The sequence below is a fragment of the Rhinoderma darwinii genome, chromosome 11 (assembly GCF_050947455.1).
Source record: "Rhinoderma darwinii isolate aRhiDar2 chromosome 11, aRhiDar2.hap1, whole genome shotgun sequence".
NCBI lineage: Eukaryota > Metazoa > Chordata > Amphibia > Anura > Rhinodermatidae > Rhinoderma > Rhinoderma darwinii.
This window is the reverse complement of record NC_134697.1, coordinates 18,219,401-18,233,288: the sequence shown is the minus strand read 5'-3', so window position 1 is coordinate 18,233,288 and position 13,888 is coordinate 18,219,401. Positions and strand designations below refer to the sequence as shown.

The window sequence follows — 13,888 nt, the reverse complement described above, 5'->3', positions numbered from 1 at the left end:
AGCTTACTGGGGTACGTAATGTGCATTCTGGGAAAATTCATGTTAACACCAGACACTGTAGAATGATCTGATTTAGGAAAACTAACTGCCCCCCCCCCTACATTATGCTCAGCATAAGTGTCAGGAATGTGTCAGCAAGCTTGTTGACTGTTTCCAATGATGACCACTTGAACTGTGACAGCTCTAAAATATCTGGTGTAGCAGAAAATCAATGTCTTACTGCATTATAGAAGTTCACCTAAGCAGAATTTAGAATGCAGCTCTGAAGTATAATACAGTTGCTGTATATGGCAATGCAAATTTCTAATATGCATTGAGGCGAAATTATTATCTTTTCTACTCCAGTTTCTTGGTGCAGAAAAGTTGGAAACAGCTCAAAAGTTGCCCAGCTGCAGGGAAAATTGTGAGTTTTGGACCATTTACGTAGCTCACGCCACTTTTCTAAAAAGTGGGCTGAGCTTGGTTAACGGGGTTGGGGTCAGCCACAGACTTACAAATTTACTATAAGTTACGCCAGAAACTGGTGTCAATTATTCCGAATATCTATGCCAGCTCCTAGCTGATGTCGATTTTCCCCTGTGGCCAAGGGCTTTCCAGGATACAGTCAGGCCGGGTACCGCCAGCCCCAACCGATTGGACATTAAAATATAATAAAATAAATAAAATGAAAAAGGTGGGATTGAAACGGGATTGAAATACAAAACATATTAGAAAGTTGCAGAACGTTTCATTATATATTATTATTATTATTATTATTATTATTTTTATTATTATTCATCATGTATATGTAAAAAATCTTCAGTATTCTATGTGTAAATTGTGTATTTTCTCCTTTGCAGGACACAACGGCCTAGTAGCGGTATGTTTTATTACATATTTTGTTTGATAAGTTATACATAGTACTAGAATGAGTTGCAGATTTTTGGTGTGAATTCTGCGCTGAAAATCTGCAACAATTTACAGTGCAATCCATATAGATGGGGTTCCAAAAAAAATGTAGTGGAAAAAATCTGCATAATTCTGGGCATGCTGCAGGTTTTTAAATGAGCTGCATGTCAATTCTGTTGTGAAAATGCCACAGATTTTGACCGTGGATTTTACCTTTTGTAATGCAAAGGGTGAAATCCGTGACAAAATCTGCATGTAACACATGAAAAATTTTCAGCAGATTTGCCGCAAAATCTGTGGTGGAAAATCTTTGCTTTATGCAATGAATGTCAATTAATTGACAGAGAAATGTCTTTTATTATTACACTCTTTAGGAAGTGAGGGAGTACAGCTCCCAACCCCAGAGACCAGGGAGTGGCAGGGGAGATGCAAACAGAGCATTATTTGTGTGTATAGTGTTACTATCCTGACACAACTAGGCCTCCAGCAGTACAATACAGTTGTAACTAACTTGCCCACCCTCTAATCATAATGAAATGACTCTGCTCATCCTGTCCCAATCTATACAGCAAAGCTGACAAGTGAGCTGCAGAAAACCAGAAGTGTCAGCCTATTGTTACTGCTCTAGAGACCAGTGTGAAAACTAGAATAAGTCTGGATTTTTTTTTTATATGGATAGTCACATAAAAAAACAACAAAAAAAAACATTCTTATACTTTCAGAATAAAAATTGAATTCAAATATGATGTCATTTTCTGATGCTACATTCCCTTTAGCGTGTAGTCCTCAGGTGGTGAAATTAGTAGATCAATGTGAGTGGATTTTATGGTCAGCATCAGGAAACATTGTAGATGCTATTGAAATAATGTGTAATAAATAAACATTAACTCCGTCACTGATTCTCCTCTTTTGCCTTCTTGTTCTGTAGGCAGCGTATCTGCAGAAATCTGGGGTGAACTGTGCGGTACTTGAGAGGCGCCATGTGATTGGTGGTGCAGCGGTTACTGAGGAGATTATTCCAGGTGGATTTCTATGTTATTTTGCATTTTCCTGCCTGAAAATGGGCTGAATGTTCTGGAAAAATCGTATTTAGATTAATAAACCATTACAATAATAATAAAAATACAAGCCATCTGTTTTCATCCAGAGAGAAATAAATATGCAAATAAAAGAGATTAATTTAAGTAAAGAAAAAGTGGAAAAAAATTAACATTTAACAAATAAATGAAAAACTTAAAAATGTAAGCAAATTAAAAATGTAATTAAACGCTTTAACTAAAAAGTTAGGGCACAAACATCCATACAATTAGGTCTTGTTCATACAGTGCAGATTGGCTGCAGATTTTGCAAGTCAAAACCAGAATTCGGTCCAGGAGAAGAGACACTGTAGGCCTTTAGGATTCTTCTGTTTAGGTTTCGTGCTATGCAGTTCTTAAAAAATAGTGCGATGCAGTATCAAATAATAGTACTATACAGTGTCCAAATAAGAAAGCCATACAGTGACCAAATAACAGTGCCACACAGTGTCTAAATAAAAGTGCCCTGCAGTGCTAAAATAATAGTGCCACACAGAATCAAATAATAGTTCCATACAGTATCAAATAGTGCCATACAGTATCAAATAGTGCCATACAGTATCAAATAGTGCCATACAGTGTCCAAACAATAGTGCCATACAGTATCAAATAATAGTTCCATACAGAATCCAAACAATAGTGTCATACTGTAAAGGATCTGCCAGGCACTACGTCTGGGTATACTCCCAGGATTAATCAGTCGACACCTGAGGCCAGACCTCTGAAACTGACACCTGCTCCCACCAATCAGGGTGGCAGGCTCAGGAGTGGGAGAGCCTATCGCGGCCTGGTCAGTCAGAGTTAGCTCCGCCCCCTGTCCATTTATACCTGCCGTTTTCTCTTCCTCCTTGCTTGTTATTCTTCTTGGATTCCTGGCCCCACTGCTGCCTTGCTCCAGCCTGCTTCTGCCGTGCTTCTGCCTTGCTTCAGTTCCGTTTATCCTGCGTTGCTCTGCCCCTGGCTTGCTTCTGCTCCGTGCTCCCGTTTGTATACTCCACTACTTCCTGATCCTGACTGGCTCATTCACCGCTCCGTTTCCTCGCGGCGTTCCGTGGGCTACTGTATTCCCTTGCGTGTTCCCTGTTTGTACTCCCTTGCACTTAGACAGCGTAGGGACCGCCGCCAAGTTGTACCCCGTCGCCTAGGGCGGGTCATTGCAAGTAGGCAGGGACAGGGCGGTGGGTAGATTAGGGCTCACTTGTTCCCTTCACCTCCTTCCTGCCATTACATAATAACAAGCCCTTACCTAGTCTACCATTTCTTCTACGCTGACGCTATCATGGACCCCCTTGAGACCCTGACCAAGCAGATGCAGGGCCTCTCCCTACAGGTCCAGGCCCTGGCTCAGAGGGTCAATCAGTCTGACGCTGCCTTTGTAGTACCCCTCACCTCCCCTTTAGAACCCAACCTCAAGTTACCTGACCGGTTCTCAGGGGACCGTAAGACTTTTCTCTCCTTCCGGGAGAGTTGCAGACTTTATTTCCGCCTAAGACCTCACTCCTCAGGTTCCGAGAACCAGCGGGTGGGTATCATTATATCCCGACTCCAGGAAGGGCCCCAAGAGTGGGCCTTCTCCTTGGCTCCTGACGCCCCTGAACTTTCCTCCGTTGATCGGTTTTTCTCTGCCCTCGGTCTCATTTACGACGAGACTGACAGGACTGCCTTAGCCGAGAGTCAGCTGGTGACCTTACGTCAGGGTAGGAGACCTGTTGAGGAATACTGTTCTGATTTTAGAAAGTGGTGCGTAGCTTCTCGGTGGAACGACCCGGCCCTAAAGTGCCAGTTTAGGTTAGGATTATCTGACACCTTGAAGGATCTGCTGGTTAGCTACCCCTCTTCTGACTCCCTAGACCAGGTTATGGCCCTAGCAGTACGACTTGACCGACGTCTCAGGGAACGTGAGCTTGAACGTTTCAATGTTTTCCCCACTGACTGCCCTGCGATTCCCCCCGAGGTCCCGTCTCCTCGCTCTTCCACGGAGGACTCGGAGGTACCTATGCAACTCGGGGCCTCCATGTCCCCTCGACAACGTAGAGAGTTTCGCAGGAAGAATGGTCTCTGCTTCTATTGTGGGGACGACAAGCATCTACTGAACACCTGTCCCAGGCGCAAGAATAAGCAGCCGGAAAACTTCCGCGCCTAAGTGATCATCGGGGAGGTCACTTGGGCGCACAGGTATTTCCCGTTAATACTAAACGCAATAAGATTTTGCTTCCCTTTCAGGTCTCGTTTGCTGGCCGGTCTGCCACTGGCAGTGCCTTTGTGGATTCGGGCTCATCTGCTAATATCATGTCTGTGGAATTTGCTATGTCTCTAAAAATGCCTTTTATTGATTTACCTTCTCCTATCCCGGTAGTGGGTATCGACTCAACTCCTCTTGCTAATGGTTATTTTACTCAGCATACTCCTGTTTTTGAACTCCGTGTTGGCTCCATGCATTTGGAGCAGTGCTCTGTACTGGTGATGCAGGGATTATCGTCCGATCTGGTATTAGGTCTTCCCTGGTTGCAGCTGCATAATCCCACGTTTGATTGGAATACTGGGGATCTCACCAATTGGGGTAGTGATTGCCTGATGTCATGTCTTTCGGTTAACTCTATTTCTCCCCGGGAGGAGGTAAACACGCTTCCTGAGTTTGTTCAGGACTTCGCTGATGTGTTTTCTAAGGAGGCCTCCGAGGTGTTGCCCCCTCATAGAGATTACGATTGCGCCATCGATTTGGTGCCTGGTGCCAAGCTTCCTAAGGGGAGGATATTTAATCTTTCATGTCCTGAACGTAAAGCTATGAGGGAGTATATCCAAGAATGCCTGGCCAAGGGTTTCATTCGCCCCTCGACTTCTCCTGTAGGTGCTGGCTTCTTCTTCGTGGGGAAGAAGGATGGTGGTCTTAGGCCGTGCATTGATTATCGGAACTTGAATAAGGTCACAGTAAGGAACCAGTATCCCCTTCCTTTGATTCCGGATCTTTTTAATCAGGTTCAGGGGGCCCAATGGTTCTCTAAGTTCGATCTACTGGGGGCATATAACCTTATCCGCATCAAAGAGGGGGATGAGTGGAAAACTGCGTTCAACACGCCCGAAGGTCATTTCGAATACCTAGTCATGCCCTTTGGGTTGTGTAATGCCCCTGCCGTCTTCCAGAATTTTATTAATGAAATTCTGAGATTACCTGGGTAATTTTCTTGTAGTGTACCTTGATGACATACTGGTGTTTTCCAAGGACTGGTCCTCGCACGTGGAGCATGTCAGGAAGGTCCTCCAGGTCCTTCGGGAAAACAATCTGTTTGCGAAGACCGAAAAATGTGTGTTTGGGGTACAGGAGATACCATTTTTAGGTCAAATCCTCACTCCTCATGAATTCCGCATGGACCCTGCTAAGGTTCAGGCTGTGGCGGAATGGGTCCAACCTGCCTCCCTGAAGGCGCTACAGTGTTTTTTGGGGTTCGCTAACTATTACAGGAGATTTATTGCCAACTTCTCGGTCGTCGCTAAGCCTCTTACGGACCTCACTCGCAAGGGTGCTGATGTCCTCCATTGGCCCCCTGAGGCCGTCCAGGCTTTTGAGACCCTCAAGAAGTGCTTTATCTCGGCCCCCGTGCTGGTTCAGCCCAACCAAAGGGAGCCATTTATTGTGGAGGTTGACGCGTCCGAGGTGGGAGTGGGGGCCGTCTTGTCCCAGGGTACCAGCTCCCTCACCCATCTCCGCCCCTGTGCTTACTTCTCTAGGAAGTTTTCACCCACAGAGTGTAACTATGATATTGGCAACCGCGAACTTTTAGCCATTAAATGGGCTTTTGAAGAGTGGCGTCACTTCTTGGAGGGGGCCAGACACCAGGTAACGGTCCTTACTGACCACAAGAATCTGGTTTTCCTAGAATCTGCCCGGAGGCTTAATCCTAGACAAGCTCGTTGGGCACTATTCTTTACCAGATTTAATTTCTTGGTTACCTATAGGGCTGGGTCCAAAAATATTAAGGCTGATGCACTGTCACGTAGTTTCATGGCTAATCCTCCTTCTGAGAAGGATCCTGCTTGTATTTTACCCCCTGGTATAATTGTTTCTGCCACTGATTCTGACTTAGCCTCTGACATCGTGGCTGATCAAGGTTCAGCTCCCGGGAACCTCCCTGGGGACAAACTGTTTGTCCCCCTGCAATACCGGCTAAGGGTACTCAGGGAAAACCATGACTCCGCTCTATCTGGTCATCCTGGCATCTTGGGTACCAAACTCCTTATTACCAGAAACTATTGGTGGCCTGGGTTGCCTAAAGACGTTAGGGCTTACGTCGCCGCTTGTGAGGTCTCTGCTAGGTCCAAGACCCCTAGGTCCCGACCTGCGGGCTTACTACGTTCCTTGCCCATTCCCCAGAGACCTTGGACCCATATCTCCATGGATTTTATCACCGATTTGCCTCCATCTCAGGGCAAGTCGGTGGTGTGGGTTGTAGTAGACCGCTTCAGCAAGATGTGCCACTTTGTGCCCCTTAAGAAACTACCTAACGCCAAGACGTTAGCTTCTTTGATTGTGAAACACATTCTGAGTCTCCATGGGGCCCCAGTCAATATCGTTTCGGACAGAGGGGTACAATTTGTTTCCTTATTTTGGAGAGCTTTTTGTAAAAAGTTGGAGATTGATCTATCCTTCTCCTCCGCCTTCCATCCCGAATTCTAATGGCCAAACGGAAAGGACTAACCAATCCCTGGAACAATATTTAAGGTGTTTCATTTCTGACTGTCAATTTGATTGGGTCTCATTCCTTCCCCTCGCCGAATTTTCCCCGAATAACTGGGTCAGTAACTCGTCAGGGGTCTCCCCGTTTTTCTGTAATTTCGGGTTTAATCCTAGGTTCTCCTCCGTTTCCCCTGGTTGTTCCAATAATCCCGAGGTAGAGGACGTTCATCGGGAACTGTGCACAGTCTGGGCCCAGGTTCAGAAGAACCTAGAGGCGTCCCAGAGCGTACAAAAGATTCAGGCTGATTGTAGACGTTCTGCTAACCCCCGGTTTGTCGTCGGGGATCTGGTGTGGTTGTCGTTGAGGAACTTGCGCCTTAAGGTCCCGTCCAGGAAGTTTGCTCCCCGATTTATTGGACCTTATAAGGTCATTGAAGTCCTCAACCCTGTATCCTTCCGTCTGGAGCTGCCCCCATCCTTTCGCATACACAACGTCTTCCATGCCTCCCTCCTGAAACGCTGCTCCCCGTCCTGGTCCCCCTCGAGGAAACCTCCTGTTCCCGTTCTCACCCCTGAGGGGGTGGAATTCGAGGTGGCCAAGATTGTGGACAGTAGGATGATCCAGGGCTCCCTCCAGTACCTGGTCCATTGGAGAGGATACGGGCCGGAGGAGAGGACTTGGGTACCTGCTCGAGATGTTCACGCTGGGGTATTGATCAGGAGGTTCCACCTTCTCTTCCCCACTAAACCGGGTCCTCTTAGTAAGGGTCCGGTGGCCCCTCATAAAAGGGGGAGTACTGTAAAGGATCTGCCAGGCACTACGTCTGGGTATACTCCCAGGATTAATCAGTCGACACCTGAGGCCAGACCTCTGAGACGGACACCTGCTCCCACCAATCAGGGTGGCAGGCTCAGGAATGGGAGAGCCTATCGCGGCCTGGTCAGTCAGAGTTAGCTCCGCCCCCTGTCCATTTATACCTGCCGTTTTCTCTTCCTCCTTGCTTGTTATTCTTCTTGGATTCCTGGCCCCACTGCTGCCTTGCTCCAGCCTGCTTCTGCCGTGCTTCTGCCTTGCTTCAGTTCCGTTTATCCTGCGTTGCTCTGCCCCTGGCTTGCTTCTGCTCCGTGCTCCCGTTTGTATACTCCACTACTTCCTGATCCTGACTGGCTCATTCACCGCTCCGTTTCCTCGCGGCGTTCCGTGGGCTACTGGCCGGTCTTGCGTGTTCCCTGTTTGTACTCCTTGCACTTAGACAGCGTAGGGACCGCCGCCAAGTTGTACCCCGTCGCCTAGGGCGGGTCGTTGTAGTAGGCAGGGACAGGGCGGTGGGTAGATTAGGGCTCACTTGTTCCCTTCACCTCCTTCCTGCCATTACACATACAGAGTCCAATTTGTCCAAATAATAGTGTCATACAGTATCAAATAATAGTGTCATACAGTATCAAATAATAGTGCCATGCAGTATCAAATAGTGCCATACAGTGTCCAAACAATATTGCCATACAGTATCAAATAATAGTGCCATACAGAATCGAAACAATAGTGCCATACAGTATCAAATAGTGCCATACAGTGTCCACCAATAGTGCCATACAGAGTCCATTTTGTCCAAATAATAGTGTCATACACAGTCCAAACAATAGTGTCATACAGTATCAAATAATAGTGCCATACAGTATCAAATAGTGCCATACAGTATCAAATAGTGCCATACAGTATCCAAACAATAGTGCCATACAGTATTCAAACAATAGTGCCATACAGTATCAAATAATAGTTCCATACAGAATCCAAATAATAGTGCCATACAGAGTCCAATTTGTCGAAATAATAGTGTCATACAGTGTCAAATGATAGTGTCATACAGTGCTCAAATAAAGAATTGCTGGATCATTCTAGGACTTTAATTATTATTAATTACTATATAATAGGTTTTAAGTTCTCGAGAGCGTCCTATCTCCTCAGTCTCCTAAGACCACAGATTTACAAAGACCTGGAACTAAAGGTGAGTCTTGTATCACTTGCAGGTGACCTTTATTTCTTTAGCTATTATTGGCTTATTCCCAGTATGTATTGTGATGCGTGTGAAGCCGGCTGTTCATACATTTAAGCCCATCTAACTTGTGAGTATGCCGTTTTAATAGAGGAAGGGAGATAAGCGGCTGCCAGACACACCGGACACTACCAGACATTGCTAAACAAATTCTCCCCCAATGGGGGACATTGTGGTACAGTCTGCTTCTCTCCATACAATAAGATCCTGCTTTATGTGTATGTAGCAATTGGAAAGTATTGGCATGACGGACAAGAGATACAATGTACAGGTGCGGAATGTCATACAATGTAGTGTTTTATGTTTGGTAATTATGTTTTTTTAACTGTGTTGCAGCAGCCATTTTTGCAGAAGTAATAACAAGAAGTGGTCGTTATTTTTTTAATTAACTTTTTAGAAACTGATGGTATAAGAGATAACCAATATGGCTGCACTTCCTGTTGTCACTTCTTAAAAAATGACCATCACAACACCAGTTCTTGTAACCTCCTTGTCCTTAACTACAACCGCTGCACCTCATATACTTACACTCCTGGAAAAGCACACAATGATGTCACTGCACAGGAATAATTCTTAGTTCTAGTTATGTCACAGAATTTGAATAATGCAAAAAATATATAGTAAACACAGTGATGTCACAGTGCAGGGATAATAAACACTGTGAAGTCATAGCTAAGGGTTCCGGCACACAGTGATGTCACAGTATGGAAATAATGCACACAGTGATGTCACACGACAGGGTTAATGTAATAATACCGGACTAGTAAACATATTGATGGCATAATAAACACAGTTATGTCCCAGTAAAGGGATAATAAACACAGTGATGTCCCAGTAAAGGGATAATAAACACAGTGATGTCCCAGTAAAGGGATAATAAACATAGTGATGTCATAGTAAAGGGATAATAAACACAGTGATGTCCCAGTAAAGGGATAATAAACACAGTGATGTCCCAGTAAAGGGATAATAAACATAGTGATGTCATAGTACAGGGATGATAAAAACAAAATTATGTCATAATACAGGCACAAAAAAACACATGTATATTAAAGAGGTTGTCCACAACTGATGACCTATCCAACGGATAGGTCATCAGTATATCATTGGTGTGGGTCCGACACCCAGACCTCGCACCGTTAAGCCGCTCTGGCTGCCTCCGGGCATCGGATGTTATGGCCCATAATACTTCATTATTAATAAATGGGGGCCATCCTGTTTTATGGCAGCCTATAGTGTGCTGTAAGCAGAATACAGTCTACTATAAATGGTGGCCTGCATTCAGCTTGTGTACTCCTCCCACCACTGTCCTGCGATTCTGATCATAGAAATATTTAGGGAATTGTTGTATAAGCAATTGTCCAGTGTACAACTACAAATTCATGAAAGCTGGGTATTTTTTACTCAGGTACAGCTACTAACAAGCTGAGTAGTCAGGTTCCGGCTCGTCCTAGTACAGTGCTGAATGCAGGATATATATATATGTGTGTGTGTGTGTGTGTGTGTGTGTGTGTGTGTGTGTGTGTGTGTGTGTGTGTGTGTGTGTGTGTGTGTGTGTAAAGTATGAAGAATCAACTTGTAGCCTCTCCATGACCTTAAAGGGGTTTCCGCTAGTATTTAAACTCAACTTAATCATCTCATAATAATAAAAAGTCCAGCAACTTTCTAATATACTTTGTGCTTCAAGTCCTAATTTTTTTTTCAAGATCTGCTTGCTGTCAGTGAATGGCAACATTAAACGTGTTTACATCCAGTGGCAGACCTAGGATTGTCTAGACTGGATACAGTTGTAGTAAACTCTCATCTCTAAGAACGATTGTGGTGTATTCACACATGTCAAATTATTTTTTTCAAATTTTTTTTGCAACATTGCTGATAGTTACCCAAAACAACAGCGGTTTTGCGGAAAGGTTGTGGGGGTTTTATGCAACGATCTTGCACAAATTAGGGCAAAAAAATGCCAGAAATCTCCACATGAAAATACATTGTAAGGCCGGGATCACACATGCAGTTTTTGGCTCCATTTTTCTAGCCAAAGCCAGAAGTTGATCCAAAAGGAAGGAAGGGTATAAAAAAAAAAAGGCTGACACATCTCCTTTCTTTAGGCCCCATGCACACGACCGTGCCCGTAATCACAGTCCGTAATTATGGGCACGGCTGGGACAGCCATATAAAGTATGGGAGCACGGTTGTAAAAATCAAAATATAGGACATGTCCTATCTTTTGCGGAGCCGTTCTACGGCACGGACACCTTCCCGTAAATATACGGGAACGTGTCCGTCGGCCATAGAAATGGGTCAGTAATTACGAACGAAATCTACGGTCGTGTGCATGAGACCTTAGAGTCCACTCCTGTGTTTTGCATCAAAACTGTGTGTATGATCCTGACTCTTAAGCGGCCACGTTTTTTGTGGCATTTGTTCTGTTTTTTTCCTGTGTTTTTTGGCGAAAAACGCTGCGGCTAGTTGTTGGCTGAAAATCTGTAGTAAAATATACAATGTACTAAAATACAATGATTTTTTGTTTGTTGCACTTTGCTGACTTTTCGGTGTTAAAGAGGCTCTGTCACCAGATTATAAGTGCCCTATCTCCTACATAATCTGATCGGCGCTGTAATGTAGATAACAGCAGTGGTTTTTATTTTGAAAAACGATCATTTCTGAGCAAGTTATGAAGAATTTTAGATTTATGCTAATTAGTTTCTTAATGACCAACTGGGCGTTGTACAGAGGAGTGTATGACGCTGACAAATCAGTGACCAATCAGCGTCGTCATACACTTGTCTCCATTCATTTTTAGCAGTACTCGCAAAACACAGCGTGATCTCGCGAGATCACACTGTGCTGTCACATACACCCATATTAACTTTACCGAGGTGTCTTGAGAGTGAATAGACATCACCTCCAGCCAGGACGCGATGTCTATTCACACTCCCAACACTTCGGTAAAGTTTCTTGGGGACTTACTCAAATAGCACGGCGTGATCTCCCGAGATCACGCAGATCTGTCATTCACAGAAACTTTACCGAAGTGTCGGGAGTGTGAATAGACATCGCGTCCTGGCTGGAGGTGATGTCTATTCACTCTCAAGACACGTCAGTAAAGTTAATGTGGGTGTATCTGACAGCACAGCGTGATCTCGCGAGATCACGCTGTGTTGCGAGTACTGCTGGCCACTGCCCAGTTACTGTTGCAGCCCAGTTGGTAAAAAAGTAAAAACACGCCCATTAAGAAAGCCATTAGTATAAATCTAAAATTGTTCATAACTTGCTCAAAATTGATTGTTTTTCAAAATAAAAACCACTGTTCTCTACATTACAGCGCCAATCACATTATCTAGGAGATAGCGCACTTATAATGTGGTGACAGAGACTCTTTAAACTTTTTAACTTTTTTAACGTTTTTTTAACACGCAGCATGCTCTAGGTATGGCATTTTTTTTTCGTCCATTTTTCTTGTCTATAGTACTTTCGGCATACTTGGGCTTACCAAAGTGCAGGATTATTGAAATGACCTGGTGGGGCAGCAGTTTTGCGGGGGTGGATCATTGGATCTCATGTTACACAATATTACACCAGATTTTTCTGCTTTCTGTATTGTAGAGACATGGACTGAAAATTTATTTTAGAGATCCCCATTCATTCACTCCATTATTAGAAGATGTGGCCGGAACTCCTCCAAGGTTTCTTCTTCTGGGAGTAGATATGGCTGAAAACCAAAGGCAGATAGCCACATTTTCTCAAAAAGATGCAGAGGTATTGTATGTGTTGGTCACAATGAAAGCACATTTGACTGGGCCAACCATAGTACAGTATGTTCTCAAAAGAAAAAAATCACAGCCTACAATGTGCTCAGGGCAGTAAATGTTTTTCCCAGTTTTATGCAAATAAAGATTATTAATTGTATAGTAAAATGTTCTGAGACCCCCACCAATCGCTGAAATGAAGCGGCAGAAGCGCTCAGCCGCTTCGTTTCTGTTCGACTTTTTCTGGAAAGCCGATGTATCGGAGTACGGGCTCATAGACTTTCTATTGAGTCCGAACTCCGATACATTGATTTCCGGAAAAAAGCCGAAAAGACACGAAGCTTCTCAGCGCTCACACGAGCAAACCTGCCACTTAGTTTTAGCGATTGGTGGGGGTCTCAGTACTCGGACCCCCAGCAATCAAAACTTCTGACATGTCACTATGCAATGTCAGAAGTTTGTGGAATGTTTAGTTACCCTTTAAGACTACACCAATCTTAATACAAAACAATCCAGTAAGATGCGACAAATTTTTGTTGATAGGCACACGTCTCTTAATAAATTTCTTGCATCTTTGACTGTCCGTGCGACACTAAATGAAATCTCTGGCTGGTGTAGATTTCTGCTATAATTTATGTCAGTTTCTGGAATCAGGGAGACAGCACTATTCAGATCAATTACCAGCTCAACTTATATGACACAGTGACATGTCCTCTTTAATCATGACTGCGGAGGGGGTGTTTACTTTTGTCTCATCCACATATAAGGAATATGTACACAGGGATCTTGATTGATGAATCTATTTTAACTTTTTTAAATCCCTCTATAGGCTTATCCAAAATATGAGCATTTTATGAATCGTCTGGTATCCGCTATAGACCCTCTTCTTGATGCACCCCCTGCAGACACAGCAGCCATAGCTCAGGGGCCCCTGACGACAAAACTGAAGTCCCTTAAAACACTACGTCCATTACTAAAAGCAGGTGTGTGGCTTTGTTTCCTCTAAGCCATTGTAGCCAATAAGCCGGGCAGTGAGCGGCATGTGTGGCATTGGCCTCTATGAGAGCATTAGTCCCTTTTTTTATGAATGGCAGGCGACAAATGACATTATATGTGGGAGACATTATTTCGGTGTAAATTTATACTACCTATTGATTTTCAGGCTAATAGTAGTTGTACACCAATGTAATATGATAGGACGCAGGCGTAATATATGACATCACATACAGAATTATTAGTAACCTTGACCCTCATTCTTCTTGCTCATTCTGCTCATGGTAGGAATTACACTGGGGAGTCAACTACCGAAATATTACGAAGTCCTTACTGCTCCAATATCCAAGGTAAGAAAATGTACATACCAAGTGCTATGCATGTATGTATTAAAGAAGACCTGTCACTAGGTCATATAAGTTGCACTAGTTTACTGACCTGAATAGCGCTGTCTCCCTG

The 13,888-nt window shown here is 44.1% G+C and overlaps 1 protein-coding gene and 1 long non-coding RNA gene across 3 annotated transcripts in view; one reads left to right on the top strand and one right to left on the bottom strand.

The window, feature by feature from the left end:
* Window positions 1-13,888, top strand: part of PYROXD2 (pyridine nucleotide-disulphide oxidoreductase domain 2) — a 75,472-nt gene that overhangs the window by 20,729 nt on the left and 40,855 nt on the right. For both annotated transcript variants that reach the window (XM_075843077.1, XM_075843078.1), the window contains exons 3-8: window positions 840-859; window positions 1,817-1,910; window positions 8,569-8,642; window positions 12,294-12,446; window positions 13,266-13,419; window positions 13,718-13,779. In XM_075843077.1, the coding sequence (XP_075699192.1) occupies window positions 840-859; window positions 1,817-1,910; window positions 8,569-8,642; window positions 12,294-12,446; window positions 13,266-13,419; window positions 13,718-13,779 (557 nt within the window). The remainder of the gene's footprint in view (window positions 1-839; window positions 860-1,816; window positions 1,911-8,568; window positions 8,643-12,293; window positions 12,447-13,265; window positions 13,420-13,717; window positions 13,780-13,888) is intronic.
* On the bottom strand, window positions 1,637-9,278 carry LOC142664114 (uncharacterized). Its single transcript, XR_012851201.1, has 2 exons — window positions 9,219-9,278; window positions 1,637-1,962 (listed from the first exon to the last, which is right to left on the bottom strand). It is a non-coding gene; the product is annotated as an uncharacterized LOC142664114 (long non-coding RNA).